Here is a 25335-nt window from a genome sequence, read left to right on the forward strand (position 1 = left end):
GTCCCCATCTCCCATCGTCTGTCTCCGTTCTGATTGCAGATGCCAGAAATGAGCAAATCGGTCATCTCACGCAATGACTGCGTAGCTTCCCAAACAACTTCCGGACGTGTTACTGTCTTTCCAATGTGAGTATGCTTGCTCCTGCCACACGCGCCTGAGCGAGACAGCAGCTTTTCAGCTGCCCATGGTACTCGCTACGGTACTTAGCAGTGCTTAGAGGCCCGGTTTGCAGGGAACTCCCTGCTCGCTCCAGTTCAGTTGGATTGCATTTGGAGAAGCGTGGCATAGCAAAGTCACGTTTCACATCCGTGCCAGTGTCAAAACTGGGGGGGCACTTAGGCCAGTCTTCCTTCTGGTTTTCCCAGTGCTTCTTCCATCCTGCAAATGAGAGTGCATTCTGCTTAGGTCCCAAGGGCTAGAGAAGGAACAGATTCTTGTGGGAGCAAAACTGCTCTCACAGCAAGGGCAGAAAAAACACTGGCACGTACTGACAGGGCCTCACCTGCCCCTCCAGACGCTGGAGGTCTTGTATGGTTCTCCACAATGAGCTGCTCTGGGAAACAATGGCCTTCCAGTGTCTCTGCGGTCTGTCTCTGTCACTCCGTTATTGGGTCAAGCTGCAAGGGAAGGTGTTGCCCTTCCTTCAAGCCTGCTTCTTCCTCTTTCAGGTACGAGCACAAGTGCATAATTAAAATGACTGAAACACCAAAGGTGGACCTGAAGTACCACGTGAAGACCAGACACGAGCAAGGCTGGGCAAGACCTGGTGACAGTGGCACGAAAGGTAAGGGCACCTGTGAGTTGCCAGCAGGGGCCTCTTTGTTTTCCTTCCTCCTCATCTGGAGACGATTAGAACTGACATGACCACAGAGCGCCTGGAAGAGCATGAGACACTTTGGGTGACTCTTTGTACCCACTATGGGAAAGCCTGAGTGATCCATTGCGGAACAAGTTCTCAGGGCAGCCCTCCATCACAAGTGGCCACTGGGATCATCTCAGCAGAGGACACTTTCCCCGCAGCCTCCGCTCGGCAGCCTGTCCTGCCAGCCCTGGAAATCACTACCCTTGCTTCCCTTTGTCTTCTCAGATGTCTCAAAAGCACTTCCTCTGCTGTCAGCACGCCCCAGTAGCAAAGCTGTGTGGGTGGGACATGCATCAAGAGATGCAAGAGCCAGCTCCTCTGGTGCTAAACGATTATCCTCTCTGGAATGGCTCTTTGAGACCATCGGCATCTGCCAGGGCATCCCCCATTTCAGCACACACAGGGGATGAAGGCATCAATGTAGCATTCCCCAGGGAACAACGCTGCCCCATAGCCATGAAGAAACGGGCCAAAACCTTGTCAGAAATGCAACTTTTCTCAAGTTCTCTCCCTTCCTCTTTCTAGGGGACCTTTGTGAGACGCGCCTCCTTCATCGAGCAGCGCTTTCTCCAATAAGATTACCGGCATTGACTGTAATGCCAGGGAGAGACCAGAAAGCCGAGGAGAAAGAGCCTCGCACCAGGTGAGACTCCTGGCAAAAGAAACGCGGGTGATGCCATGCTCTTGCCTCTGTGGGAGTGAAGTTTATCTGGAGGGTATCCGGAGACTGTATGAACTCATCCTACCACATTGCGATTCCTTGCTCACGACAAACGTCCTATAGCATTACTTCTTAGCTGGGTAACTAATGGCAAAAGCTCCTTGCAAGAGCGCAGAGTCTTTCTTGCTTCCCTTCAGATGGAAGCAAACCGGACCTTTCTGTTTGCCAAGCCCAGTGCGCAAAGTGACAAGAAACATCCCGAGAAGGGATGAAGGTGTTCCTTTCCTAGGAGCGTTTGAATAGTTTTGAGTGTGTTTCTGGGTTGCTGTCAGCACCGCAGGCTGTTCCCAGGTCTCCGAGGGAAGTGGTAGAGACCAGATCAGTCATGTGGGGGCTCTTGCAGACTCTTTTTTGCTGAGGAAGCTGCTGAAGCACTTTTAAGCATGCAATGCAAGCCCAGCACCTCCTGCCCTCCTGTCAACTCTCCCCACCTGTCTCTGCAGGCAGCTACCAGCCGTCCCGGGGAGACCCTTGCAGGATAAAGAAGAGCAAGGGAAAGTCATTCCTCTGGTGACTCCCAGGATGGTGGACTTCATTGCTGCAGCGGTGGAGGCGAATAGAAGGGTACGTGACACAGACTGCTGCAGTGCCTCTGTCTTACTGAACTGTAGAAAAGCATCACTGATTCTCACAGCGTTCCTTACTGCGCGTTCACATAACACCTTGCTTGAAGAGAAATGAGTTGGGATGGCATTTGAGAATAAGCAGTTCGCTTCCGTTTGCCTCCCGAAAGCCACCCCAAGAGCTAACTGGGGGATGCTCCTGATGGCTTGTGTAGAACTCACAGCTGCCAGACTGCATTTAGCCCAGTGTTTATTTATTTTCCTGGCTCTTACAGAAGGGCTCTTCAGTCGAGTCCGCAGGAGCCTGGCAGCAAACCAGAAAGGTGGAAGACAAAGGGAGAAATGGAGTGCAGGAAGGGAAACCCCTCAGCCTCCACAGAGACTAACGCTGCCTACTGTTGCATACAGATTGCCGCCGAGAAAAAATGCGCAAAGACCAGGAAGGGAAAGGAGCAGAAGGGGAAGACAGTGAGGAAGGAGAAGGAGGAGAAGGGGAAGACGGTGAGGAAGGAGAAGGAGGAGAAGGGGAAGAAGGTGAAGGAGAAGGAGGACAAGATGAGAAAAGAGGAGAAGGTAAAGCAGGAGAAGGTGAAGGAGGAGAAAGGGAAGAAGGTGAAGGAGGACAAGATGAGGAAAGAGGAGAAGGTGAAGCAGGAGAAGAAGGTGAAGTTTGTGCAGCAAGAGAAGGTGAAGGTCGTGAAACAGGAGATGAAGGTGAAGAACGTGAAGCAGGAGAAGGTGAGGAAGGTGAAGCAGGAGGAGAAGAGTAGATTTTCAAAACATGCCCAGAAGTTCTTGGCTGAAGAGGAAAAAAAGAACAAAATGCTGAAGAAACAGAAAAAGAAGCAAGCCAAGCAGCAAGAGTTGGAAGCAGAGAAGACGGAAGCCCAGCCAGAAGAAGTGGAGATGCCAGTGGCTCAGGTACTTTGCATCCCCGCAAGAAAGCAGCAGCACCTTCCCATCCAGGGGAGCTGAGGTTGTAAGGTACCTCTAGCACCTGGACCAGAGTAGCGCTGTTGGTGCAGCACAGCTGGATGGCTGACTGCTGCCTTTTGAGAGCAAGAGGACCCAACAGGGAGCGGTAACAAAGCCCTGGTCACGCTGGGACATGGCCCCAAGAGCATGCTGAGGTTTCTCTCCTGATTGCTTTCCCGTCCCACTGCAGTCCCAACTGGAGTGGTCTTGCAGGGAGCTGCATGCTGGGAAGCAGCACCCCAAGGCTGAGTGTCTCTTCCTGTACAGGAATCCTCTACCTTTGAGGAAGAATATTCCAGCTCTCTGTCTGAGAGCGAGACAGAGCAGTCCAGCTCCAGCTGCAGCTCCAGCCACAGCCTGATCAAGAGGATGATGGGGGAGCAGGAAGAGGCTGAGGAGGAGCCACCCAGAGTCTCCTGGGACAGCGCTCATTTCCCAAAACGGTAAGCATACACCAATCCCAACCAGGGCCAGGGGCAGTAGGGTGGTGGTGAGCCACCTGTGCCGTGGATCAAGGAAGCCAGCCTCCGAGTCATGGTGCCGCACACAACACCCTCAGAGAGAACTCTGAGGCCATGGGTGTGACCGTGGTTAGGGCCCGATGCCATGAGCCTCTCTGGAGCCCAAAGCAGCCCACGTGTGGAAGTCATCCTGCATCAAAGTGGCTGTGGGGCCAAATGGGGCCGTGTGTGGAATAGGCTGGGTGAGGGAAGAGGCAGGGGTGTCACAGCTGAAGAGTGAGACAGGTTTTGTCCTTGTTGTTGCAGGAGGCTTACTCCAGTGACAGAAGAGACCCTGCGGGAGGTGGTGAAGTGCATTGTGGAGCAAGTGGCCCGTGAGCAGCAGGGACAGAGAGATGCAGAGAAGGATCTGCAGGGCCGGCTCCAGAGGTAAAGCTCTCCGCACAGGCAGTTTGGTCTCCCACACTGCCCTTCTCCCACCCCCTGCAGCACCAGGGCAAAAGAAGGGCTTTTCCTGGAAGCGGGCTCTCAGCACAGCCACCTCCTGCAGTCGCAGCAGGCACCAAGCTTGGGAGCCCCAGCAAGAGAGCGGTCTCCCTGTGCTCACACCCCCTCCCACTGTGTGCCTACAGCGAGCTCGCAGTGCTGCGGTGGAGTCAGTGGAGTCGGTCAGCAAGAGAAGCACCCAGCATCCTTTCTCTGTCAGGACCTCAGTATAGACCTGCACCCCCTCCTGGGCCAAGGCCGGGCAAGGCAGCACGGGTAGGTGGTGTGGGCTCCTGTAAGCACCATGTCATAGCTAGCCATAGCAAGCCACGGGAAGACCCTCTTGGGCCTGTGGGATGGAGAGCAGCTGGCCGCGGAACTGGAGACCTCTGCACAGACAACCCTGCCAGCCAGCTATGTGCTCAGGCCAAAGTCTAAGCCCTCGCCTGACTCAGTGCCTGGTCAATCAGCCCCACAGCAGGCTACCCCAGATTGGGACTGGCCACAAGGGCTGCAATTACATTACAGGGACCATGAGCCTGCTCTCTCTAGCCACACACGAGCAGAGCCACTCTCTTATACTGCAGAGACTTGCAGTGTTGTGCTGCTTGTCTCTGCATTCACAGAACTACAGAGCTTCACGCTGAACTCCTTAGGCCCGGAGAGTAGTTCCTGCGCACGTCAACAAGGAGCACGAGAGATCTGCCAGCACTGAGACTCCCGAGACAGACATCCAGCAAGTGTCACCCTCAATGAGGACCCTCAATGAGGACCCTCAATGAGGCTCAGTGAGGACCACCGTTCACTTCTGGCGACGTTAACGGTGACACTCTGAAAGGCGTGTCGCCACTTTCCCTGTCACCCTTTCCCTATACCCAATAAAACCCCATTACCCAAACACCATGGGTCTTGGTCACTGTGAAACACACGCTTTACTGTGGGTGCCTGGCAAAGCCAGGTGCTCCCCTTCCTAGAGTTCCTAGGCCTGCACTGGCAGGGCTACTCAGAGCTGCATGGGTGCCACAATGTGCTGTGAGGGTGGTAAAATCCAAGGCAGGAACCTTGCGTGAGGAGATGGGGAGGGAAGCCCAGTCCCTGCTCCATCTCGGAGTGGGAATCTTCTCTAGCGTCATGAGTGTGCCTATATCATCTGCACACTGACAGCTTTGCCAACAGCTTCTTTGCCTGGGTTGAAGGTGGCCCCTTCCACAGCCTGCCCCTTGACATTGCTGGCAGATCCATGGCTGAAGCAGGGAATGTCTGTGCTCAAAAGGTGAGATGCTCACGCAGTGGGGCTTTCTGAGCCCAGGCTTAACAGCTGAACAGCTGTAAGTCAGTTCTGAGACAACATCTTGTCAATTCAGTTTGGGCTGCTTTTTCCCGTCTTCTGTGTGTTTTCCAGTAAGTCACAGAAAAATCTGATCTTTCTCTTGCTATTGACGTAATTTAAAACGTGCTTTTAATATCTGTCTCCCACAGTACAGGCCACCTGCAACTCTAGTTGAGCTTTGGCCACATGAATACTCTTCCCGCAGAGGTGAACAGCGTATCTGTAGTTCACTCCTGTCACCTGACCTTACTTCCGTTTGCTAGACACTGATTTTCCACCTCATCTCTAGAAGATCAAGCCAAGCCCATCCTGTGCTCGCTTGCATGACTTCTGACATATTGCAATTGCCAGTTCCCGTCCTTTTCAAAAAGAGATGGTGCTTGAAAAGGGACCAGCACTCATTAATGGAACCCTGTAGAAATCATTCATGAAGACATCAAAGTATTCAAACAAAACAGTTTTAGCTGTTCCACTTCATTGTTTTGATTTTGTAAATGCCAGTACAGAGTAAGCTGAGTGAGTTGACAGCCTTGCAGTATACTGACAAAAAGAGCTGTGCTGGAACAAAGCTGCTCTCTCTTTGTTTTTTTTTTTGTTTTTTTGTTTTGTTTTGTTTTGTTTTTAAACAGTGGTCCTGTATGAAATTGTGCCTCCTCACAAGTCAGAGATTTAGCACTGTCGTCTGGTGCAAATCACTGGGGAAACACTTCACTTGGAATGGGTTGACAGTTGAGAACAGACAGCATATTTGCTATTGCTTCTTCTGCCATCATGTGGGTGGCTTGAACTGTTGCAGTTCCAATATGTGGGGTTATTATGACGTTATTTAATTTCAATAAAGGGTGATTTCTGCAAGAAACAGCAAGGACAAGGTATTACACCCACAAGAAGCAGTAAGAACAGAATGGATATCACACATGAAATGAATTCTTCTGCTAGTTGCTGAGAACATAACCTCAGGAAACAGCAACGGCATTGATAGAAAGGGGCCACGTACACAGGATTGGCAGAAAATGTTGGTAAATTTGCTTACTCGTTTCTCCATCCTCTCTGCTAGCCTTGTTGCCTTGCTTGGCAGTCATGTTGACTTGAAAATGTGGCAAGGGAGAATAGATGGTCATCAAGTTAGGATTGTGCAAGATAAGATGAGGTTACGCTCTTGAACAGTGAGAGACTCCCCATAGAGATCAAAGTAATAAGTACACTTTTGCTCAGCATTTTACAAGTTTCAGACTAAGAGAATGAAAAGCAAGTTATTCTACCTTGGCAGAGGCTCAGGGTATGTCACATCCAGAGCAGCAGCCTTAATAGTCTTATTCTGGAGAGCTTCCACCAATGCATCTTGATCAATAACTGCACCTGCAATGGAATGGTATCTTTCTATCACAAGTCAGTGAATACGTTTTCGCCTGGGAGCGGGGAAAGGTCAAGGACCCAGGGGAAAGAAATTCAAGCACCTACATCTTGTTTGAAAGTAGAATGTCTTTCTAGTAACCATCAACCAAGCAAAACAAACAGAGACTATTTAGTAGTCTTCACCACAGAGCCATTACCACTTCCGGGAGATATGCCTACCTCGGCTGATGTTTATAAGAGTGGCTGTGGGTTTCATCAGCCCCAGCTCCTTTTTCCCAATCAGTTTTTCAGTCTGAGGCGCCAGGTTCACAACCAGCATAACAAAGTCAGATTGCTGCAGCAAGTCTTCCATCTCACTGTAGCAGGCACCAACGGCCTGCTCCTCCTCCTGGCTCCTGAAGGAAAAACACACAGCCCATTTGACACAACTATTTGGAACTGTTTTTAACAATTAGTCAACTAACCAACCCATCCATCCATCCTAAGCGTCATCTTAAACAGTGCAGATATTAAGAAGTTTGAGGCCAGGATAAAGGAATAGACGTTGCTAAGTACCAGGGAATCATAGAATCATAGAATGGCCTGGGTTGAAAAGGACCACAATGATCATCTAGTTTCAACCCCCCTGCTATATGCAGGGTTGCCAGCCACTAGACCAGGCTGCCCAGAGCCACGTTCAGCCTGGCCTTGAATGCCTCCAGGGATGGGGCATCCACAACCTCCTCGGGCAGCCTGTTCCAGTGCTTTACCACCCTCTGTGTGAGTCAAAGTGGTGGAAGGGAGGAGAGAAGGAAGTGGTTTAGAGAGGGCAAGAGGATAGAGGAGTGGCAGGACCCTGGAAGAGTGATGTAAATGTAATTGCAAAACACACAGGTGGTATTATGTATAGGAGGATGGGTATGCAGAAGGTCTCCTGTTCTTCTCTCCTGCTGATGTATCTGTACAGTCCCTGTCAATTATCTTTGCCAGACTTGCAAGTTAGAACTTGCTTTGGAAAGGGAAGAAAGGGGAAGCAAAGGGAGCGATAAAACAAAGTGAGGATCTTTGCCATCAAGATGATGAGTGAACCGGCTGGGCTGAAGGAAGGAGTGACAGCCCGGATGACAAGGGACGTTGCCCGAAGCCTGAGAGAAGATTCTGGCAGGACGGAGTCTGGCTTGCTTGGCCTACATCTTCAGAAGAGTTAGCGTCACCCTTCCTCCAAACCTGCTGATAGCTGAGAAGGGAGCCACAAGTACAGGGAGGTGAAGGGGAGCTGATTCCCAAGGGGAGAAGCAGGGAACCAAGGTGAGCAGTGGTGGCACACTGGCGGTGATCCTCATGTTGCTTACAACTGTTGCCAGTGCCTAGGAAGAATGGGGACACACCCCAGAGCGGTGGTTTCCATTTCTGCCCCGGACCAGTTCCACACAGTAAACAAACATTTTTACCTGCGGTTCCTGTTGTGGTACAGGATCTTCATTTCAAAGGCTCTGGCTCTCTGAGCCACTTTATACCCGATTCTGCCCATCCCAATGATCCCAAGAGTCGCCCTGGTCACTTCAACTCCCAGCCAGTCAGCAGCAAAATAGTTCGTGTCTGGAGAAACTGCTATCTGGGAGCCTGAATGTAAAAACATGCTAAACAGGTACAAATTGATGACAAATTCAGGTCAAAATAGAGAGGAAAAGCAGAAGTTTTTAGAAAGCCTTGGACAGCGTAACAGTCAGGACTGGAAGCACAGACACAGAAGAGGTTCTTGATGGTGATATTCTGCTGAGAGGAATGACCACCTTAGGGAAATAACGCTTTTGTGTCTGCAGTATTTTCTTTGAAGTTCGAAAGCTTCTTCTGTAGCATTTACCACCTCACAAACACTTGCCTTCACTTTATTTATTTTATTTTATTTTATTTTGCCGGGAGTAAATTTCACCAGTCTCCTGGATCTCAACCCAATCCTGTCATAACCCTTGAAGGGGGTGAAGTTATGCTGCAGATTCTAGCTTGGCCAACGATCTCAGTAAGCCTTTATAATGTTGGACTTGAACCTAATACAATATCGTCAAGAAAGTCCAACCTGTACTGCCATACCTCCAGCATCTGCCTCTGACACGGTGGGCCAACGTAATAAATCAGGAGGCATTACTTTTGGAGCAGCACTGAAATGCTCTCATAATTTCTGCTCTAGCAATGGAGACTAATTAACCATTAACCAATGGAGGAAAATTAATTGAGGGAGCTTGAAAATATATAGAAACAGGGATTGTAATGAAAGAAATTGGGAAGAACAGCAGCAGTGGCACTAGAGCAGGACATGGAAGAGCCCAGGATGAGTTTTGCCCCCCGTGGACTGCATGCATTGCACACACAGCTGGGTAAAGATGTTTGTTTTCTGGTAGATAGGGCTGGCTCTCACTCCAAGCCGCATCAAGAGTTACTACCCATAGGTGATTTTTGTAACAGTAGTAGGAGCTACTGATCAACGGGAAAAAGCTTAATAATTAAATAAAAAACGGAGCTAAGGGTAAAGCAAGAAACAGTGGGAGTAAGCGACTATAGCTGTACATACTTTCTGTAAGTATTTTGTTTTGTAGAGAGATCTAACGTAGTGGTTTGTTCTATTTTGTGAGCACGTGTTCCACCTGGGCTCTGTATCATGCACTGGCCATGCAGATGTAGAGCACAAGCTGAAAAAACCCTGCAGACCCTGTCAAGATTAAAAGCAGGAGAAAATCTGTGATGGGTGAGAAAGGCAAAGTGCACTTTGAAGCAGGGGACGCCCTGCTGGCACTGCCTATTGCATCCACTGCTGGGGTGTTCCCTATCCTTTCAGTGGTTCGCCGTCCCTTGGGTCAAAAAGTAGTAACACATTAGCTCAGAAAGTTTTCATTTCCTTCTTATGGAATTGTCTAACAGAGATGCCTGTGTGAGTGTGTATGTATCGACTCAAAAAATTGTGACTTATGTAACTTTTTCCTTACGTTTAGTGTGTTATCAGTCGAGGCTTTAATTGAGTTCTGATGATTGTGTTATTAATTTAATTAGTGCTATTATTTTATAGTGTGGTAATAGTTTGCTAATAAACAAAAAAGGGGGAGTGCGGGTATGACCTCTCAGGAAAGAATAGCTAAAGCACGTTATGTTCTTAATTTTCTAAATCGATGGACAGCAGAGGGCCCTCCACTTTACAGGTACTTTGGTCAAACTGCTTTAACTCCTGTCAAGGGAAAAGCACAGGTTGTGGTAAAAAAATCTGAATTCTAATCAATGGGAAGGGCCCTAATCGTTGATAACAGGGGGCCGACGCTATGCTTGTGTCTTAAGAGGAACAGGTCCGAGATGGGTACCAGCACGATGGGTGCGGCCAGCCATCTCAGCGCTGGCCATAATGTGATCACTGCACTTCCAGCAGTGGTTTGGGCATTCCCCATGTTGGAAATAGCCGAATAATTTTGTCAGGACGGTATCTCTGATAAAGCAGATTTTATTCGCGATTGCAATGGCGGGCGTCCCACAAGCAGGAGAGCGCGCTTATGGGCACGGATATGACAGCTTTTGTACCTTGTTTCCCCCCACCCCCCCGCCTCCCGCCTTGCCTCCCCTTTCCCCACTGGCTGGGTACTGTGTGTTATCTGTTGTCAGTCAATAGCAGTCCTGTTGTCTCCAAGATGTCTCAGTACCCTTCTCATTCGTATTGATATGGTGATTTTCTTCAGAGTCTTTGTTAGACAGAGAGTACGGAGGCGGCTGCCAGATCTTCCTCAATTCCTTCTTCAGGCACTCCCTAAGGCATGTCAGGAATTGTCCTTTTAATTTGTGCAGGATATTCTTGCAATGTGTGTGACATATACTTCTTTCATGCTAGCTATACATGTTACTAGCTTATATATGTATGCTGTTAACTGATTAACTTCTCCTCTTAATTCTCTGTTACTCGGGTCCTGTCTATCCAGCACCAAAAGCTAGTCCTTTTCCAACATCAAGGGGTTTCTGATTTGTAGAGATACCTATTACGTCTAAAACGGAAGGCCCAGAAGTTTTTCAGATGTCTGGACAGACAGGAGCTTCAGTCTTTGTGCTTTTAACTTACTCCATCTACCTAATCTCTATGGATATATACATATGTATGTATATATTATTTTACTTATATACTGAGTATGCGTTGTTGGGGAAGGTTTATCTAGAGGATGAGCAATGAAAACTATCACAGAGCCCTGATAAAGTAGAAAGAGCCCTGAAAAGAGCTATCAATTGTAATAAAGGACCCAAATGGTAGCAGAGGCCATGAAATTAACGAAATTCTTATCTTGTTCTGATGCAGAAAAAACATTCAATTCCCACAACCATCAAGTCACGCTTGGTTTGTCAAGCCGCCTCACCAAGAAATCATAAGAACTGGAATCATTAGGAATTGGTTAACATGGACTATTGTTTGTATTCTAAATAACGCATCGTTTATTCAGCATGTTAATCCTAGTTTAGCTACTTTTAGAATTGTTTCTGAACCAGGCTTCTTATTCTATTAATAGAAAAAGGGGAGATGTGGGATAAAGAAGGTCGTCGTATCGCTAATGAGTGGTAAAGCTCAACAGTAACTTGGGCCAGAGGTAAACATCCACAAGGCGCCCAGCCCTCATGTAACCAGTCTTGGCTGCGCGGGAAAACTGTTGTGCTGCGGGGGTATATAAGGCTGTAAGCGCCTACAATAAAGCACTTTTGCTCTGCACCAGCGAAGGAGTCCGGAGTCCGCAGCTCTTTCGCCACACCCGCAAGGGAGCGTGATGCCCTCTTGCAACAGTGGTTTGCAGAACGCAGTTACTCCTTGAGAGCTGTGTGTGTCACTGTAAGGTCTCAGATATCTGATGTCGCCCATTCGTGTTTAATGTGGCAGAAGCATCTTATGCTCAGAATACTTCTTGTGTTTACATTTAGCAGGATGCTTGGCAATTTAAAAAAACTCATACGTTCTTTTGTGTGCCACAGGTCCCGCAGCTGTGTTGTCTGTGTAGCAGCGTTGCATAGATGTGTGGTGTTGGCTGTGAGCTGTGCTGTCTGTGAGCCCAGCTGTCTTCAGATGATGATGTTTTTCCTTAAATCTGCTTTCCTGGTTTGTTCATAACACCAAAGAGGCTCTCCTTGATTTATTTCCTTTTCCTTCCAAAGAAAGGTCAGTTGAATGTGGTCGGGGCCCCATTTGTAGCTGTGCCATTAACCTCTTAATCTTGCACAGAGCAAACTGCACTCAGCCACACAACCTCCCCCCCCCCAACCTGTTTCACCATCTGATAAATGTCTTAAAGCTTTAAAACAACCTGGCTGGCACTGCTCTACTGTATAAGGGTGCAGAGCACCCACTCTGTTTCATGGAACCACTCCTCTGCAGACCAGGCGTGCCTGCAGGCCGGGTTTCCTCGTGCATCCTCCCACTCTTCTCATTCCAGAGTGATAAGACTATCATTCCAGACTAAGATTCCCAGAGTGCTTTGTGGTCCCTTGTTCTGGGAGGAAGATAAAAAGCAACGCTTACAGTGAGAGGATTACCTTGTCTGCCCAGGCAGCCAAGACAGCAGAACGGGTCAGAGATTTTCCCTCTCCCATTTGTTTGAGTTATTGCTCTTAATTCCTTTTATGTTGTATTATCTCACATCCCTTTACCATTTTTAGTAAATTACTTTTCTCCTTACCCTAGTTAAGCCGCTTGCACTTCTCCACCGATTTTTCCCCGCCAGGAGAAGGAGTTGAGGGGAGGCAGAAGTCCGTGTCACACGACAAACCCCGCAGAATGTCTACAGTTCTAATGTGAAACTGAAGAGTCCTCTATCTTGGAGGTCCGCTTTGGACACCACACAAGGCTTTGGGCAAGCCACTGTGTCATTACTTCCACTTCTTACCATGCATAGCTTTGCTTTGCTTATTCCCATGCAGGAGAGAAGGAAGATTCAGTTTGAGTCTGTGATACTTGGGTTATGGCGGTAACTCACGTATGTGCAAAGTGATCCTTTGAATTTAAGTGAAATGGTCCTCTGGAGTGAGTTTTGTTAAATAGCATGGCTAAGACTCGAATGAGACACCAGTTTCAGAAGATGTGTCATGATTTTGTAATTTTGCTATTGGTATTCCACATCATATCATCATGTACAGCACAGGTAATTAAAGGGTTAATACTCCAGTTCTGTGGATTGACAACCTTCTAGATACCTGCTTCTCAAAAGAGAAGAAGAACTACCTATCCCAGAGGATCTCATGGTCAGAGAAGGGCGATACAGCACGAAAGTCACAGGATCTGACTCTCTCTCACACTCAGGCAGAAGGGTGGGTGTGCTTCCAAGCTGTGCACCTTCATTCACGTAGGCCTTTCGGTTTTGGAAACTTTCTCTCCCTTATTTTATTTGATTTATTACCCTTAATTTCAATTAGATTGTATTATATTGTGTTATCTTGCATTCCGATATCATAGTAAAATAAGTTTTCCTCCTTAGATCGTTGCTGCTGCTCCGTTCTTTTTCCCTCTCTGAGCCCAGCTCCCGTTCTGCTACCCTTTCCTTTTTCCCTTCCCATTTTTTGAGAGCCAGGGGGCCCACGGGCCTACTGCCCCCCTGTCACGGGCATAGATTAATGTAGATTGATCTAGATAACTCAGTGACAATGAGCTAATGAATTTGTGAGCTCTGGTTCTCATTTCTAAAATGTTGTTCTCATTTCTGCATTGCTGGGCTTCATGGGCAGGGACAAACATTTCTGGCTCAGCGGCAGCTGGACTAAGTCACGTGTATTTAATACAAAACTAATGCCAAAAGTTTTCTTCTTCCAGGACTATGTGAGGTATACAGTTCTTGGAAGGAAAACCCCAGTTGAGTGGGGCCTTTGTTCTGGACTTGTGGTGCAGAATATCTCTGTAGACTAGCCTTCCAGTGAACAAAGTAGTTCCTGAGAACATTAGGAAAACAGTCTTTAACTTCTTGCCAGATTCTTATTACTGCATCTTCAGATTACTTTTTAAAACCTGTCCTTTTACTCCCTAAGCCTAACCAGAGAGTAAATGAAGCTGGTTCTCAGGAGAACTGTTTAGTTTGAACGTTGTCTTAAAGTTTCCTAGGTATCTTTCATACAAAATTAAAATGGCCACAAATGGTCAATTTGGAGAATGTTTAATTTGACTTCAATCTTATGGCTAACTTAGGTTTTTCAGGCTTTGACTTTTGCCTTCTTAGAAAAATTGCATAAATGGGGTACTTCCATTGGATTACTGGTAGACTTTGGGGTTACAGATGGCTCCATGAGAGCCATATAAAAATGATTCAAATGGGGATTCCCTCCAGAAGAGGCATGCCGTTTCTTGTTGCTACTAATACATATCTTTCTCTTTGAGCTGGGATTATTCATTTCTACAATTCAGAAACAGTCTCGAAACAGAAGACTACCAAAAGTTATTTTAACAAACGCGCTTCTGTTTTACGAAGCATCTCCATACTTTCTCAACTGAGGTGCCTGCTAGGTGGTTTCATTACAGCTTACACCGTGTGTAGTATTTTTCTAGTACGGTTCAGTCCTGTTGTGGGCTAACGTGAAATATCTCCACATCAACCAGAAGCTACACTTGATGTGGCACTGCTGGACGTTTGATAGCCCACTTAGTAAGTTAACAGCATTTTGAAGCCGTTAGGTTTGTCACACATCTTAAGACCACCTGTGCCCATGGTATAACGCATGAGCATTCAGTTGAATACCTAATGGTTGAAGGTGTGTGCAATGTAGATGCCTACAGGCATGTATTTTACTTCCTGAGAGAATATGGATTTCTACAGTACCTTTGTACGAATAAGCTATGTTTAGAAATGAAAGCTTCCTTTCAGTCCATGGAAGGTCAGATATGCTCTATGTAGGAAACAAACATGTGATGTCATTTTCCTTCAGGAATTAAGACATTAACAGTGACATCGAAGGGGAAGGATTCTAGTGCATCCGAGGAGCAACTCTGGAAAACTGCCCAGAGAATAGCTTCTCATCAAGGCCGCTTTTCATTACCGATTACGATTCCAATCTCCTGTTCTCAGCTTTGCAACCCTCAAAAATGTATCAATTTTTAATACGGGATTATCAGTTTGATTTCCATTTTAATGGCCCTTGTTAAACGAATTAGAGAGCTTGGAGAAGAAAAAGAGCTTGGAGGTAGGCACCCGGGGTATTTCTGATGGTTAACTTTCCTGAGTGTGTGAGCAGCTAACAACAGAGGTAAAATGTGTCAGGCGGTTTGCAGAAAGCAGTTACTCCTTGAGACCTGTGTGTGTCACGGTGAAGTCTCAGCTGTGCACAAAGGGAGCTCGCTTCTCTGGCTGTCCATTTAGCATAGTGTCTCTCCATTTCATACTGGATGTGAAATTGACGCATCGGCTGTGTTTAAAGATGCGTTCCTTGTCACTGCTCCTTGTGTGTTTACAAAGAATGGCAAGACCATTTACTGTGATGTCACCACTTCCGCTTTTGTAAAAATAAATGCTGTAATTACAAAACCCTGTGTCTTCTAATGAGTAAGGCAAGCAACCAAAGGCTTTTCTAATACATACCGCAAGAGGGTCCAACCTTTTGGCCTGCCTGGGCCACCCTGAATGAAGGAAGAGGAATTGTCTTGGGCCACATACAAAATATATAATGAAGCTGATGGATAGAGCTAACACGGATAATTTTCGCTTGTATACTTTTTACTAAACCCTTTCTTCAGCAATCTTGAAACCTAGTCATCAACTCCTTTAGTAAGGGGAAAGCAAGACTGCACAGTCTTGGCTCTTCGCAGGGCTGTGTTTAGCCCACGGATCGCAAAGCACACAACCCATTGCCATAATGAGAGTCAGCGCTGCACAATGCCCTCCCTGTGTCCTTGCGCCAGAGCTGTCTGGGTAGCTTTGATCCGACGTGCGGAAGCCGCAGGGCTCCACTCCCACAGGCCACCACTGGGGCCCCTCTGACAGGCCCAGTGGCAGGGCGTGTGCAGTCCCTCTGTGACATGTTCTAAGGTCATAATGGCATAGCCCTGCATCACAGCGGTGACCGCCCCCTTTAAGCTCAACGACCCCACGTGTCCTCCCCACATCTCCCAGAGAGGCCGGAGAGACTCCAGGTGCTTGCCGAGGAGCTGATCTCGCCGCTGCTGTGCTCTGGAGGAGCTGCTGTGCCGTGAGGAGGAGTAGGCAGAGAGAAGCAGAACTAGGGGCAGGGGTGAAGGGCCGAGGAGGAGGACTGTTTTGCCGGAAGGCTGCCCACCTGCTACAGTTGTTGACCTGCAGCAAGGGGGGAAGCAAGATGGCAAAATCCCTCTTCTCGGGACCTCGCTCGCCTCCAACTGCTGAGAAGCTCAGAAATTCTGGTAAGGCCCTCAGGCCCAATTTCACACGTGCTGTCGGGCCCAGTGACATGTCTGAAAACAGGTGTGGAAGCCCTGAAGGAGGAAGGTGGGCATGGCTGAGCAGGGCAGGTTGCTGCAAGAAGGCAGCTACCTTAGCACCCAAGGGGCCGAAGGAGCGCTTGGGCAGGCGTGACTCCTGGGTTCTGTTCCCGACCTGGCCCCTGCCTTCCCAGGGATCTCCAAGCAGGAGTCGCCAGTGGAACTGAACTGCTTGTCTCAGAAACGCATCACTCCTTTGGCAGGAATTCAGGGTGCTGAACTGTTTTGAGGTGGCCTCCTGGGAGCATGACATGTCTTTTCTTTTGTTTTCCAGAGCTCGCTAAGTTTTGGTCCAGTGCATCCTATTATCTCAGTCAACAGCTGGCTTTCTACCAGGTGGGACTTGCCTCCCTCTCCTTTCCTCCCTCTCACGGTCGATTTAGCCGCGAGAGCCCATTTGCCACGGAACGCAGATATTCTTCCCCTCTGTGGAAGCAGGAATCATGCCCCAGAAGGACTCTGCAATGCAAAATGGGCCACAGGCTAGCTCCTCTGTCAGTTCTGACATGCCAGGAGGTCCAGGCCTAATGATGGAAGAAGGGCTGGACATTTTCTGGGCCTGCCTGAGTCCTCTGCTGGCAGAGTTGAATGACTAAAGTGGATTGCCTAGGGGTGACTGCCAGCTTGGGAACCCCGTTTGTCTCTTTATGAGCCAAAAGACTGCACTCTCTGGTTCTTCACAGGCAGGAGAGGTGAGAGGGAAATAGTCTTCTGACATCCCCTGCAAAACTTCTTCTGATCCACCCTTTCTTCTCTTTCAGGCTGTGCACATTCCTGGACTGGGGACTTTCATGGTTGTCAGAGAGCGCGTAGTCAGCCAGAAGGGTCTGGTTACTGTTGAGAGACCCCTGTTTCACCTGGCAAAGGCTCTTGCGCAGGACCATGACCTCCAGTATGACTCCATAGATGTTGCAGGTAGGAAGAGTGAAGTCTGACAGAGGTGCTTCCCTGGCACCAGAGTGGGGAAAGGGTGCCAGACTGTCATTATAGATGGTAATACAGTGTAACAGCACACTCTCTTTCACCTGCTTCAACAATGGGTTTCATTCCGGTCTCATTGGCTCCGTGTCTCAGCGTCTCCTCAGAGACATACCAATGGTGCCACTTCAAAATCTCAAGAGTAGCGTATTGCCTGTGGGGCTGGAAGCTGCTGACTTTTGATTGTAGCCCACTCAGTGGCTCTCCAAGTGCTCACGTTCCTCTCCTCTTCTTTCGCCAGGACATGACCAGTATCAGCAACTTCCGTATGCTCAGATAGCCTCAGAAAATGGCATCTCTGCAGACGCGGCGCAGCTTTGCGTGGAAAGGACCGTGTGCCTTTTCAGCGCCTGCATAGAGAAGAGGCGGAACGTTGCTTTCATTTGGAGAGACGTTGGCATGCTGCTGATTGAAGGAAAACGGGTCCAAATGAAATTCTATGAGGACTTCCTGGAGAAGCTCAACGGGACTGCTGACATGTTGCAGGCTCTTCTTGGGGTAGGTTTTGCATTTTCCCAGCACTACCTCTGATTCTTCTGAAATGCCTTCCGGGGACTAGGGGACTGCTTTCTCCTGGCCTGCCATGCTTCTTCAGCCACCTGGGCTCCTGGTGGTCTGCAGGAAAGCAGGCTCTGTAGAGCTCTTCCCTTACACGAGGGGGCGCGGCTCTGTGCCAGGATATGCAACCTCAAAAGGCCTTGCTTTTTGTCAAGAGACCAGAGGAGCGGTGAGCGTCACTGCTCAGTCCCAACTCAGAGCATGGAGCAGAGACACAGGCACAGCAAGGCTTGCTGAGGCCCGAACCCCTCCCTTTGGCAGCTTGCATTGTGTTGGGCTAAGACAGATTGGAGCTGCCAGCCATTCCCATTGTCCCCATCTCCCATCGTCTGTCTCCGTTCTGATTGCAGATGCCAGAAATGAGCAAATCGGTCATCTCACCCAATGACTGCGTAGCTTCCCAAACAACTTCCGGACGTGTTACTGTCTTTCCAATGTGAGTATGCTTGCTCCTGCCACACGCGCCTGAGCGAGACAGCAGCTTTTCAGCTGCCCATGGTACTCGCTACGGTACTTAGCAGTGCTTAGAGGCCCGGTTTGCAGGGAACTCCCTGCTCACTCCAGTTCAGTTGGATTGCATTTGGAGAAGAGTGGCATAGCAAAGTCACGTTTCACATCCGTGCCAGTGTCAAAACTGGGGGGGCACTTAGGCCAGTCTTCCTTCTGGTTTTCCCAGTGCTTCTTCCATCCTGCAAATGAGAGTGCATTCTGCTTAGGTCCCAAGGGTTAGAGAAGGAACAGATTCTTGTGGGAGCAAAACTGCTCTCACAGCAAGGGCAGAAAAAACACTGGCATGTACTGACAGGGCCTCACCTGCCCCTCCAGACGCTGGAGGTCTTGTATGGTTCTCCACAATGAGCTGCTCTGGGAAACAATGGCCTTCCAGTGTCTCTGCGGTCTGTCTCTGTCACTCCGTTATTGGGTCAAGCTGCAAGGGAAGGTGTTGCCTTTCCTTCAGCCTGCTTCTTCCTCTTTCAGGTACGAGCACAAGTGCATAATTAAAATGACTGAAACACCAAAGGTGGACCTGAAGTACCACGTGAAGACCAGACACGAGCAAGGCTGGGCAAGACCTGGTGACAGTGGCACGAAAGGTAAGGGCACCTGTGAGTTGCCAGCAGGGGCCTCTTTGTTTTCCTTCCTCCTCATCTGGAGACGATTAGAACTGACATGACCACAGAGCGCCTGGAAGAGCATGAGACGCTTTGGGTGACTCTTTGTACCCACTGTGGGAAAGCCTGAGTGATCCATTGCGGAACAAGTTCTCAGGGCAGCCCTCCATCACAAGTGGCCACTGGGATCATCTCAGCAGAGGACACTTTCCCCGCAGCCTCCGCTCGGCAGCCTGTCCTGCCAGCCCTGGAAATCACTACCCTTGCTTCCCTTTGTCTTCTCAGATGTCTCAAAAGCACTTCCTCTGCTGTCAGCACGCCCCAGTAGCAAAGCTGTGTGGGTGGGACATGCATCAAGAGATGCAAGAGCCAGCTCCTCTGGTGCTAAACGATTATCCTCTCTGGAATGGCTCTTTGAGACCATCGGCATCTGCCAGGGCATCCCCCATTTCAGCACACACAGGGGATGAAGGCATCAATGTAGCATTCCCCAGGGAACAACGCTGCCCCATAGCCATGAAGAAACGGGCCAAAACCTTGTCAGAAATGCAACTTTTCTCAAGTTCTCTCCCTTCCTCTTTCTAGGGGACCTTTGTGAGACGCGCCTCCTTCATCGAGCAGCGCTTTCTCCAATAAGATTACCGGCATTGACTGTAATGCCAGGGAGAGACCAGAAAGCCGAGGAGAAAGAGCCTCGCACCAGGTGAGACTCCTGGCAAAAGAAACGCAGGTGATGCCATGCTCTTGCCTCTGTGGGAGTGAAGTTTATCTGGAGGGTATCCGGAGACTGTATGAACTCATCCTACCACATTGCGATTCCTTGCTCACGACAAACGTCCTATAGCATTACTTCTTAGCTGGGTAACTAATGGCAAAAGCTCCTTGCAAGAGCGCAGAGTCTTTCTTGCTTCCCTTCAGATGGAAGCAAACCGGACCTTTCTGTTTGCCAAGCCCAGCGCGCAAAGTGACAAGAAACATCCCGAGAAGGGATGAGGGTGTTCCTTTCCTAGGAGCGTTTGAATAGTTTTGAGTGTGTTTCTGGGTTGCTGTCAGCACCGCAGGCTGTTCCCAGGTCTCCGAGGGAAGTGGTAGAGACCAGATCAGTCATGTGGGGGCTCTTGCAGACTCTTTTTTGCTGAGGAAGCTGCTGAAGCACTTTTAAGCATGCAATGCAAGCCCAGCACCTCCTGCCCTCCTGTCAACTCTCCCCACCTGTCTCTGCAGGCAGCTACCAGCCGTCCCGGGGAGACCCTTGCAGGATAAAGAAGAGCAAGGGAAAGTCATTCCTCTGGTGACTCCCAGGATGGTGGACTTCATTGCTGCAGCGGTGGAGGCGAATAGAAGGGTACGTGACACACACTGCTGCAGTGCCTCTGTCTTACTGAACTGTAGAAAAGCATCACTGATTCTCACAGCGTTCCTTACTGCGCGTTCACATAACACCTTGCTTGAAGAGAAATGAGTTGGGGTGGCATTTGAGAATAAGCAGTTCGCTTCCGTTTGCCTCCCGAAAGCCACCCCAAGAGCTAACTGGGGGATGCTCCTGATGGCTTGTGTAGAACTCCCAGCTGCCAGACTGCATTTAGCCCAGTGTTTATTTATTTTCCTGGCTCTTACAGAAGGGCTCTTCAGTCGAGTCCACAGGAGCCTGGCAGCAAACCAGAAAGGTGGAAGACAAAGGGAGAAATGGAGTGCAGGAAGGGAAACCCCTCAGCCTCCACAGAGACTAACGCTGCCTACTGTTGCATACAGATTGCCGCCGAGAAAAAATGCGCAAAGACCAGGAAGGGAAAGGAGCAGAAGGGGAAGACAGTGAGGAAGGAGAAGGAGGAGAAGGGGAAGACGGTGAGGAAGGAGAAGGAGGAGAAGGGGAAGAAGGTGAAGGAGAAGGAGGACAAGATGAGAAAAGAGGAGAAGGTAAAGCAGGAGAAGGTGAAGGAGGAGAAAGGGAAGAAGGTGAAGGAGGACAAGATGAGGAAAGAGGAGAAGGTGAAGCAGGAGAAGAAGGTGAAGTTTGTGCAGCAAGAGAAGGTGAAGGTCGTGAAACAGGAGATGAAGGTGAAGAACGTGAAGCAGGAGAAGGTGAGGAAGGTGAAGCAGGAGGAGAAGAGTAGATTTTCAAAACATGCCCAGAAGTTCTTGGCTGAAGAGGAAAAAAAGAACAAAATGCTGAAGAAACAGAAAAAGAAGCAAGCCAAGCAGCAAGAGTTGGAAGCAGAGAAGACGGAAGCCCAGCCAGAAGAAGTGGAGATGCCAGTGGCTCAGGTACTTTGCATCCCCGCAAGAAAGCAGCAGCACCTTCCCATCCAGGGGAGCTGAGGTTGTAAGGTACCTCTAGCACCTGGACCAGAGTAGCGCTGTTGGTGCAGCACAGCTGGATGGCTGACTGCTGCCTTTTGAGAGCAAGAGGACCCAACAGGGAGCGGTAACAAAGCCCTGGTCACGCTGGGACATGGCCCCAAGAGCGTGCTGAGGTTTCTCTCCTGATTGCTTTCCCGTCCCACTGCAGTCCCAACTGGAGTGGTCTTGCAGGGAGCTGCATGCTGGGAAGCAGCACCCCAAGGCTGAGTGTCTCTTCCTGTACAGGAATCCTCTGCCTTTGAGGAAGAATATTCCAGCTCTCTGTCTGAGAGCGAGACAGAGCAGTCCAGCTCCAGCTGCAGCTCCAGCCACAGCCTGATCAAGAGGATGATGGGGGAGCAGGAAGAGGCCGAGGAGGAGCCACCCAGAGTCTCCTGGGACAGCGCTCATTTCCCAAAACGGTAAGCATACACCAATCCCAACCAGGGCCAGGGGCAGTAGGGTGGTGGTGAGCCACCTGTGCCGTGGATCAAGGAAGCCAGCCTCCGAGTCATGGTGCCGCACACAACACCCTCAGAGAGAACTCTGAGGCCATGGGTGTGACCATGGTTAGGGCCCGATGCCATGAGCCTCTCTGGAGCCCAAAGCAGCCCACGTGTGGAAGTCATCCTGCATCAAAGTGGCTGTGGGGCCAAATGGGGCCGTGTGTGGAATAGGCTGGGTGAGGGAAGAGGCAGGGGTGTCACAGCTGAAGAGTGAGACAGGTTTTGTCCTTGTTGTTGCAGGAGGCTTACTCCAGTGACAGAAGAGACCCTGCGGGAGGTGGTGAAGTGCATTGTGGAGCAAGTGGCCCGTGAGCAGCAGGGACAGAGAGATGCAGAGAAGGATCTGCAGGGCCGGCTCCAGAGGTAAAGCTCTCCGCACAGGCAGTTTGGTCTCCCCCACTGCCCTTCTCCCACCCCCTGCAGCACCAGGGCAAAAGAAGGGCTTTTCCTGGAAGCGGGCTCTCAGCACAGCCACCTCCTGCAGTCGCAGCAGGCACCAAGCTTGGGAGCCCCAGCAAGAGAGCGGTCTCCCTGTGCTCACACCCCCTCCCACTGTGTGCCTACAGCGAGCTCGCAGTGCTGCGGTGGAGTCAGTGGAGTCGGTCAGCAAGAGAAACACCCAGCATCCTTTCTCTGTCAGGACCTCAGTATAGACCTGCACCCCCTCCTGGGCCAAGGCCGGGCAAGGCAGCACGGGTAGGTGGTGTGGGCTCCTGTAAGCACCATGTCATAGCTAGCCATAGCAAGCCACGGGAAGACCCTCTTGGGCCTGTGGGATGGAGAGCAGCTGGCCGCGGAACTGGAGACCTCTGCACAGACAACCCTGCCAGCCAGCTATGTGCTCAGGCCAAAGTCTAAGCCCTCGCCTGACTCAGTGCCTGGTCAATCAGCCCCACAGCAGGCTACCCCAGATTGGGACTGGCCACAAGGGCTGCAATTACATTACAGGGACCATGAGCCTGCTCTCTCTAGCCACACACGAGCAGAGCCACTCTCTTATACTGCAGAGACTTGCAGTGTTGTGCTGCTTGTCTCTGCATTCACAGAACTACAGAGCTTCACGCTGAACTCCTTAGGCCCGGAGAGTAGTTCCTGCGCACGTCAACAAGGAGCACGAGAGATCTGCCAGCACTGAGACTCCCGAGACAGACATCCAGCAAGTGTCACCCTCAATGAGGACCCTCAATGAGGACCCTCAATGAGGCTCAGTGAGGACCACCGTTCACTTCTGGCGACGTTAACGGTGACACTCTGAAAGGCGCGTCGCCACTTTCCCTGTCACCCTTTCCCTATACCCAATAAAACCCCATTACCCAAACACCATGGGTCTTGGTCACTGTGAAACACACGCTTTACTGTGGGTGCCTGGCAAAGCCAGGTGCTCCCCTTCCTAGAGTTCCTAGGCCTGCACTGGCAGGGCTACTCAGAGCTGCATGGGTGCCACAATGTGCTGTGAGGGTGGTAAAATCCAAGGCAGGAACCTTGCGTGAGGAGATGGGGAGGGAAGCCCAGTCCCTGCTCCATCTCGGAGTGGGAATCTTCTCTAGCGTCATGAGTGTGCCTATATCATCTGCACACTGACAGCTTTGCCAACAGCTTCTTTGCCTGGGTTGAAGGTGGCCCCTTCCACAGCCTGCCCCTTGACATTGCTGGCAGATCCATGGCTGAAGCAGGGAATGTCTGTGCTCAAAAGGTGAGATGCTCACGCAGTGGGGCTTTCTGAGCCCAGGCTTAACAGCTGAACAGCTGTAAGTCAGTTCTGAGACAACATCTTGTCAATTCAGTTTGGGCTGCTTTTTCCCGTCTTCTGTGTGTTTTCCAGTAAGTCACAGAAAAATCTGATCTTTCTCTTGCTATTGACGTAATTTAAAACGTGCTTTTAATATCTGTCTCCCACAGTACAGGCCACCTGCAACTCTAGTTGAGCTTTGGCCACATGAATACTCTTCCCGCAGAGGTGAACAGCGTATCTGTAGTTCACTCCTGTCACCTGACCTTACTTCCGTTTGCTAGACACTGATTTTCCACCTCATCTCTAGAAGATCAAGCCAAGCCCATCCTGTGCTCGCTTGCATGACTTCTGACATATTGCAATTGCCAGTTCCCGTCCTTTTCAAAAAGAGATGGTGCTTGAAAAGGGACCAGCACTCATTAATGGAACCCTGTAGAAATCATTCATGAAGACATCAAAGTATTCAAACAAAACAGTTTTAGCTGTTCCACTTCATTGTTTTGATTTTGTAAATGCCAGTACAGAGTAAGCTGAGTGAGTTGACAGCCTTGCAGTATACTGACAAAAAGAGCTGTGCTGGAACAAAGCTGCTCTCTCTTTGTTTTTTTTTTTTGTTTTTTTTGTTTTGTTTTGTTTTGTTTTTAAACAGTGGTCCTGTATGAAATTGTGCCTCCTCACAAGTCAGAGATTTAGCACTGTCGTCTGGTGCAAATCACTGGGGAAACACTTCACTTGGAATGGGTTGACAGTTGAGAACAGACAGCATATTTGCTATTGCTTCTTCTGCCATCATGTGGGTGGCTTGAACTGTTGCAGTTCCAATATGTGGGGTTATTATGACGTTATTTAATTTCAATAAAGGGTGATTTCTGCAAGAAACAGCAAGGACAAGGTATTACACCCGCAAGAAGCAGTAAGAACAGAATGGATATCACACATGAAATTAATTCTTCTGCTAGTTGCTGAGAACATAACCTCAGGAAACAGCAACGGCATTGATAGAAAGGGGCCACGTACACAGGATTGGCAGAAAATGTTGGTAAATTTGCTTACTCGTTTCTCCATCCTCTCTGCTAGCCTTGTTGCCTTGCTTGGCAGTCATGTTGACTTGAAAATGTGGCAAGGGAGAATAGATGGTCATCAAGTTAGGATTGTGCAAGATAAGATGAGGTTACGCTCTTGAACAGTGAGAGACTCCCCATAGAGATCAAAGTAATAAGTACACTTTTGCTCAGCATTTTACAAGTTTCAGACTAAGAGAATGAAAAGCAAGTTATTCTACCTTGGCAGAGGCTCAGGGTATGTCACATCCAGAGCAGCAGCCTTAATAGTCTTATTCTGGAGAGCTTCCACCAATGCATCTTGATCAATAACTGCACCTGCAATGGAATGGTATCTTTCTATCACAAGTCAGTGAATACGTTTTCGCCTGGGAGCGGGGAAAGGTCAAGGACCCAGGGGAAAGAAATTCAAGCACCTACATCTTGTTTGAAAGTAGAATGTCTTTCTAGTAACCATCAACCAAGCAAAACAAACAGAGACTATTTAGTAGTCTTCACCACAGAGCCATTACCACTTCCGGGAGATATGCCTACCTCGGCTGATGTTTATAAGAGTGGCTGTGGGTTTCATCAGCCCCAGCTCCTTTTTCCCAATCAGTTTTTCAGTCTGAGGCGTCAGGTTCACAACCAGCATAACAAAGTCAGATTGCTGCAGCAAGTCTTCCATCTCACTGTAGCAGGCACCAACGGCCTGCTCCTCCTCCTGGCTCCTGAAGGAAAAACACACAGCCCATTTGACACAACTATTTGGAACTGTTTTTAACAATTAGTCAACTAACCAACCCATCCATCCATCCTAAGCGTCATCTTAAACAGTGCAGATATTAAGAAGTTTGAGGCCAGGATAAAGGAATAGACGTTGCTAAGTACCAGGGA

At 49.3% G+C, this 25335-nt stretch overlaps 5 protein-coding genes and 1 non-coding gene across 19 annotated transcripts in view; 4 read left to right on the forward strand and 2 right to left on the reverse strand.

The window, feature by feature from the left end:
* LOC100858664 (probable 2-ketogluconate reductase-like) overlaps window positions 1-25335 on the reverse strand; it is a 45610-nt gene that overhangs the window by 13032 nt on the left and 7243 nt on the right. For 5 of the 6 annotated variants that reach the window (XM_046938112.1, XM_015275928.4, XM_040696338.2 and 2 more), the window contains 4 exons: window positions 24994-25169; window positions 24681-24777; window positions 6974-7149; window positions 6661-6757 (listed from right to left, as the gene is read on the reverse strand). In XM_046938112.1, the coding sequence (XP_046794068.1) occupies window positions 6661-6757; window positions 6974-7149; window positions 24681-24777; window positions 24994-25169 (546 nt within the window). Of the gene's footprint in view, window positions 1-4981; window positions 6248-6660; window positions 6758-6973; window positions 7150-24680; window positions 24778-24993; window positions 25170-25335 lie in introns of those variants that run through there. The other variant, XM_040696339.2, reaches the window with a different exon arrangement.
* LOC121109602 (golgin subfamily A member 6-like protein 6) lies at window positions 45-4848 on the forward strand. 3 transcript variants are annotated; one of them, XM_040696336.2, is made up of 8 exons: window positions 45-125; window positions 669-784; window positions 1388-1505; window positions 2027-2147; window positions 2555-3067; window positions 3389-3564; window positions 3889-4011; window positions 4215-4848. In XM_040696336.2, exons 1-8 carry the CDS (start codon window positions 49-51, stop codon window positions 4504-4506), a joined length of 1536 nt encoding a protein of 511 aa, XP_040552270.1. In that variant the 5' UTR covers window positions 45-48; the 3' UTR covers window positions 4507-4848. The 3 variants fall into 3 exon arrangements, with proteins under 3 accessions (XP_040552270.1, XP_040552271.1, XP_040552268.1); XM_040696337.2 differs by lacking the exon at window positions 45-125 and having other exon boundaries at window positions 529-784; window positions 4215-4344; window positions 4695-4848; XM_040696334.2 differs by lacking the exon at window positions 45-125 and having other exon boundaries at window positions 529-784.
* On the forward strand, window positions 941-1004 carry MIR7458-2 (microRNA 7458-2). The gene has a single exon (NR_128269.1). It is a non-coding gene; the product is annotated as a microRNA 7458-2 (primary transcript).
* Window positions 13866-17012, reverse strand: LOC121109603. Its single transcript, XM_040696345.2, has one exon. It carries the CDS (start codon window positions 16423-16425, stop codon window positions 15481-15483), a length of 945 nt encoding a protein of 314 aa, XP_040552279.1. The 5' UTR covers window positions 16426-17012; the 3' UTR covers window positions 13866-15480.
* On the forward strand, window positions 15818-17681 carry LOC124417789 (coiled-coil domain-containing protein 81-like). The gene is made up of 2 exons (XM_046938123.1): window positions 15818-17087; window positions 17392-17681. Exons 1-2 carry the CDS (start codon window positions 16964-16966, stop codon window positions 17679-17681), a joined length of 414 nt encoding a protein of 137 aa, XP_046794079.1. The 5' UTR covers window positions 15818-16963.
* Window positions 18064-22989, forward strand: LOC101750341 (golgin subfamily A member 6-like protein 1). 7 transcript variants are annotated; one of them, XR_005857864.1, is made up of 6 exons: window positions 18550-18802; window positions 19406-19523; window positions 20045-20165; window positions 20573-22029; window positions 22233-22362; window positions 22713-22989. XR_005857864.1 is itself a non-coding variant. In XM_040696344.1 (5 exons), the coding sequence occupies exons 1-5, from the start codon at window positions 18068-18070 to the stop codon at window positions 21137-21139; spliced, it is 999 nt and encodes a 332-aa protein (XP_040552278.1). In that variant the 5' UTR covers window positions 18064-18067; the 3' UTR covers window positions 21140-22989. The 7 variants fall into 7 exon arrangements, 2 of the variants coding, with proteins under 2 accessions (XP_040552278.1, XP_040552276.1); XR_005857863.1 differs by having other exon boundaries at window positions 20573-21582; window positions 21907-22029; window positions 22233-22989; XM_040696344.1 differs by adding an exon at window positions 18064-18144 and having other exon boundaries at window positions 18687-18802; window positions 20573-22989.

The sequence above is a fragment of the Gallus gallus genome, chromosome 2 (genome assembly GCF_016699485.2).
Source record: "Gallus gallus isolate bGalGal1 chromosome 2, bGalGal1.mat.broiler.GRCg7b, whole genome shotgun sequence".
Classification (NCBI taxonomy): Eukaryota; Metazoa; Chordata; class Aves; order Galliformes; family Phasianidae; genus Gallus; species Gallus gallus.

Excerpts from the sequence above, each read along its gene's own strand:
- LOC124417789 (XM_046938123.1), top strand. The coding sequence starts at position 16,964 with ATGGTTGTCAGAGAGCGCGTAGTCAGCCAGAAGGGTCTGGTTACTGTT. Across the intron at positions 17,088-17,391 it reads TGACTCCATAGATGTTGCAG|GACATGACCAGTATCAGCAA; the intron begins GTAGGAAGAGTG and ends TTCTTTCGCCAG.
- LOC101750341 (XM_040696342.1), top strand. The coding sequence starts at position 18,550 with ATGGTTCTCCACAATGAGCTGCTCTGGGAAACAATGGCCTTCCAGTGT. Across the intron at positions 18,803-19,405 it reads TGGTGACAGTGGCACGAAAG|GGGACCTTTGTGAGACGCGC; the intron begins GTAAGGGCACCT and ends TCCTCTTTCTAG. Across the intron at positions 19,524-20,044 it reads GAGAAAGAGCCTCGCACCAG|GCAGCTACCAGCCGTCCCGG; the intron begins GTGAGACTCCTG and ends CTGTCTCTGCAG.
- LOC121109603 (XM_040696345.2), bottom strand. The coding sequence starts at position 16,425 with ATGTCATGCTCCCAGGAGGCCACCTCAAAACAGTTCAGCACCCTGAAT.
- LOC121109602 (XM_040696334.2), top strand. The coding sequence starts at position 544 with ATGAGCTGCTCTGGGAAACAATGGCCTTCCAGTGTCTCTGCGGTCTGT. Across the intron at positions 2,148-2,554 it reads CGGTGGAGGCGAATAGAAGG|ATTGCCGCCGAGAAAAAATG; the intron begins GTACGTGACACA and ends TGTTGCATACAG. Across the intron at positions 3,565-3,888 it reads AGCGCTCATTTCCCAAAACG|GAGGCTTACTCCAGTGACAG; the intron begins GTAAGCATACAC and ends TTGTTGTTGCAG.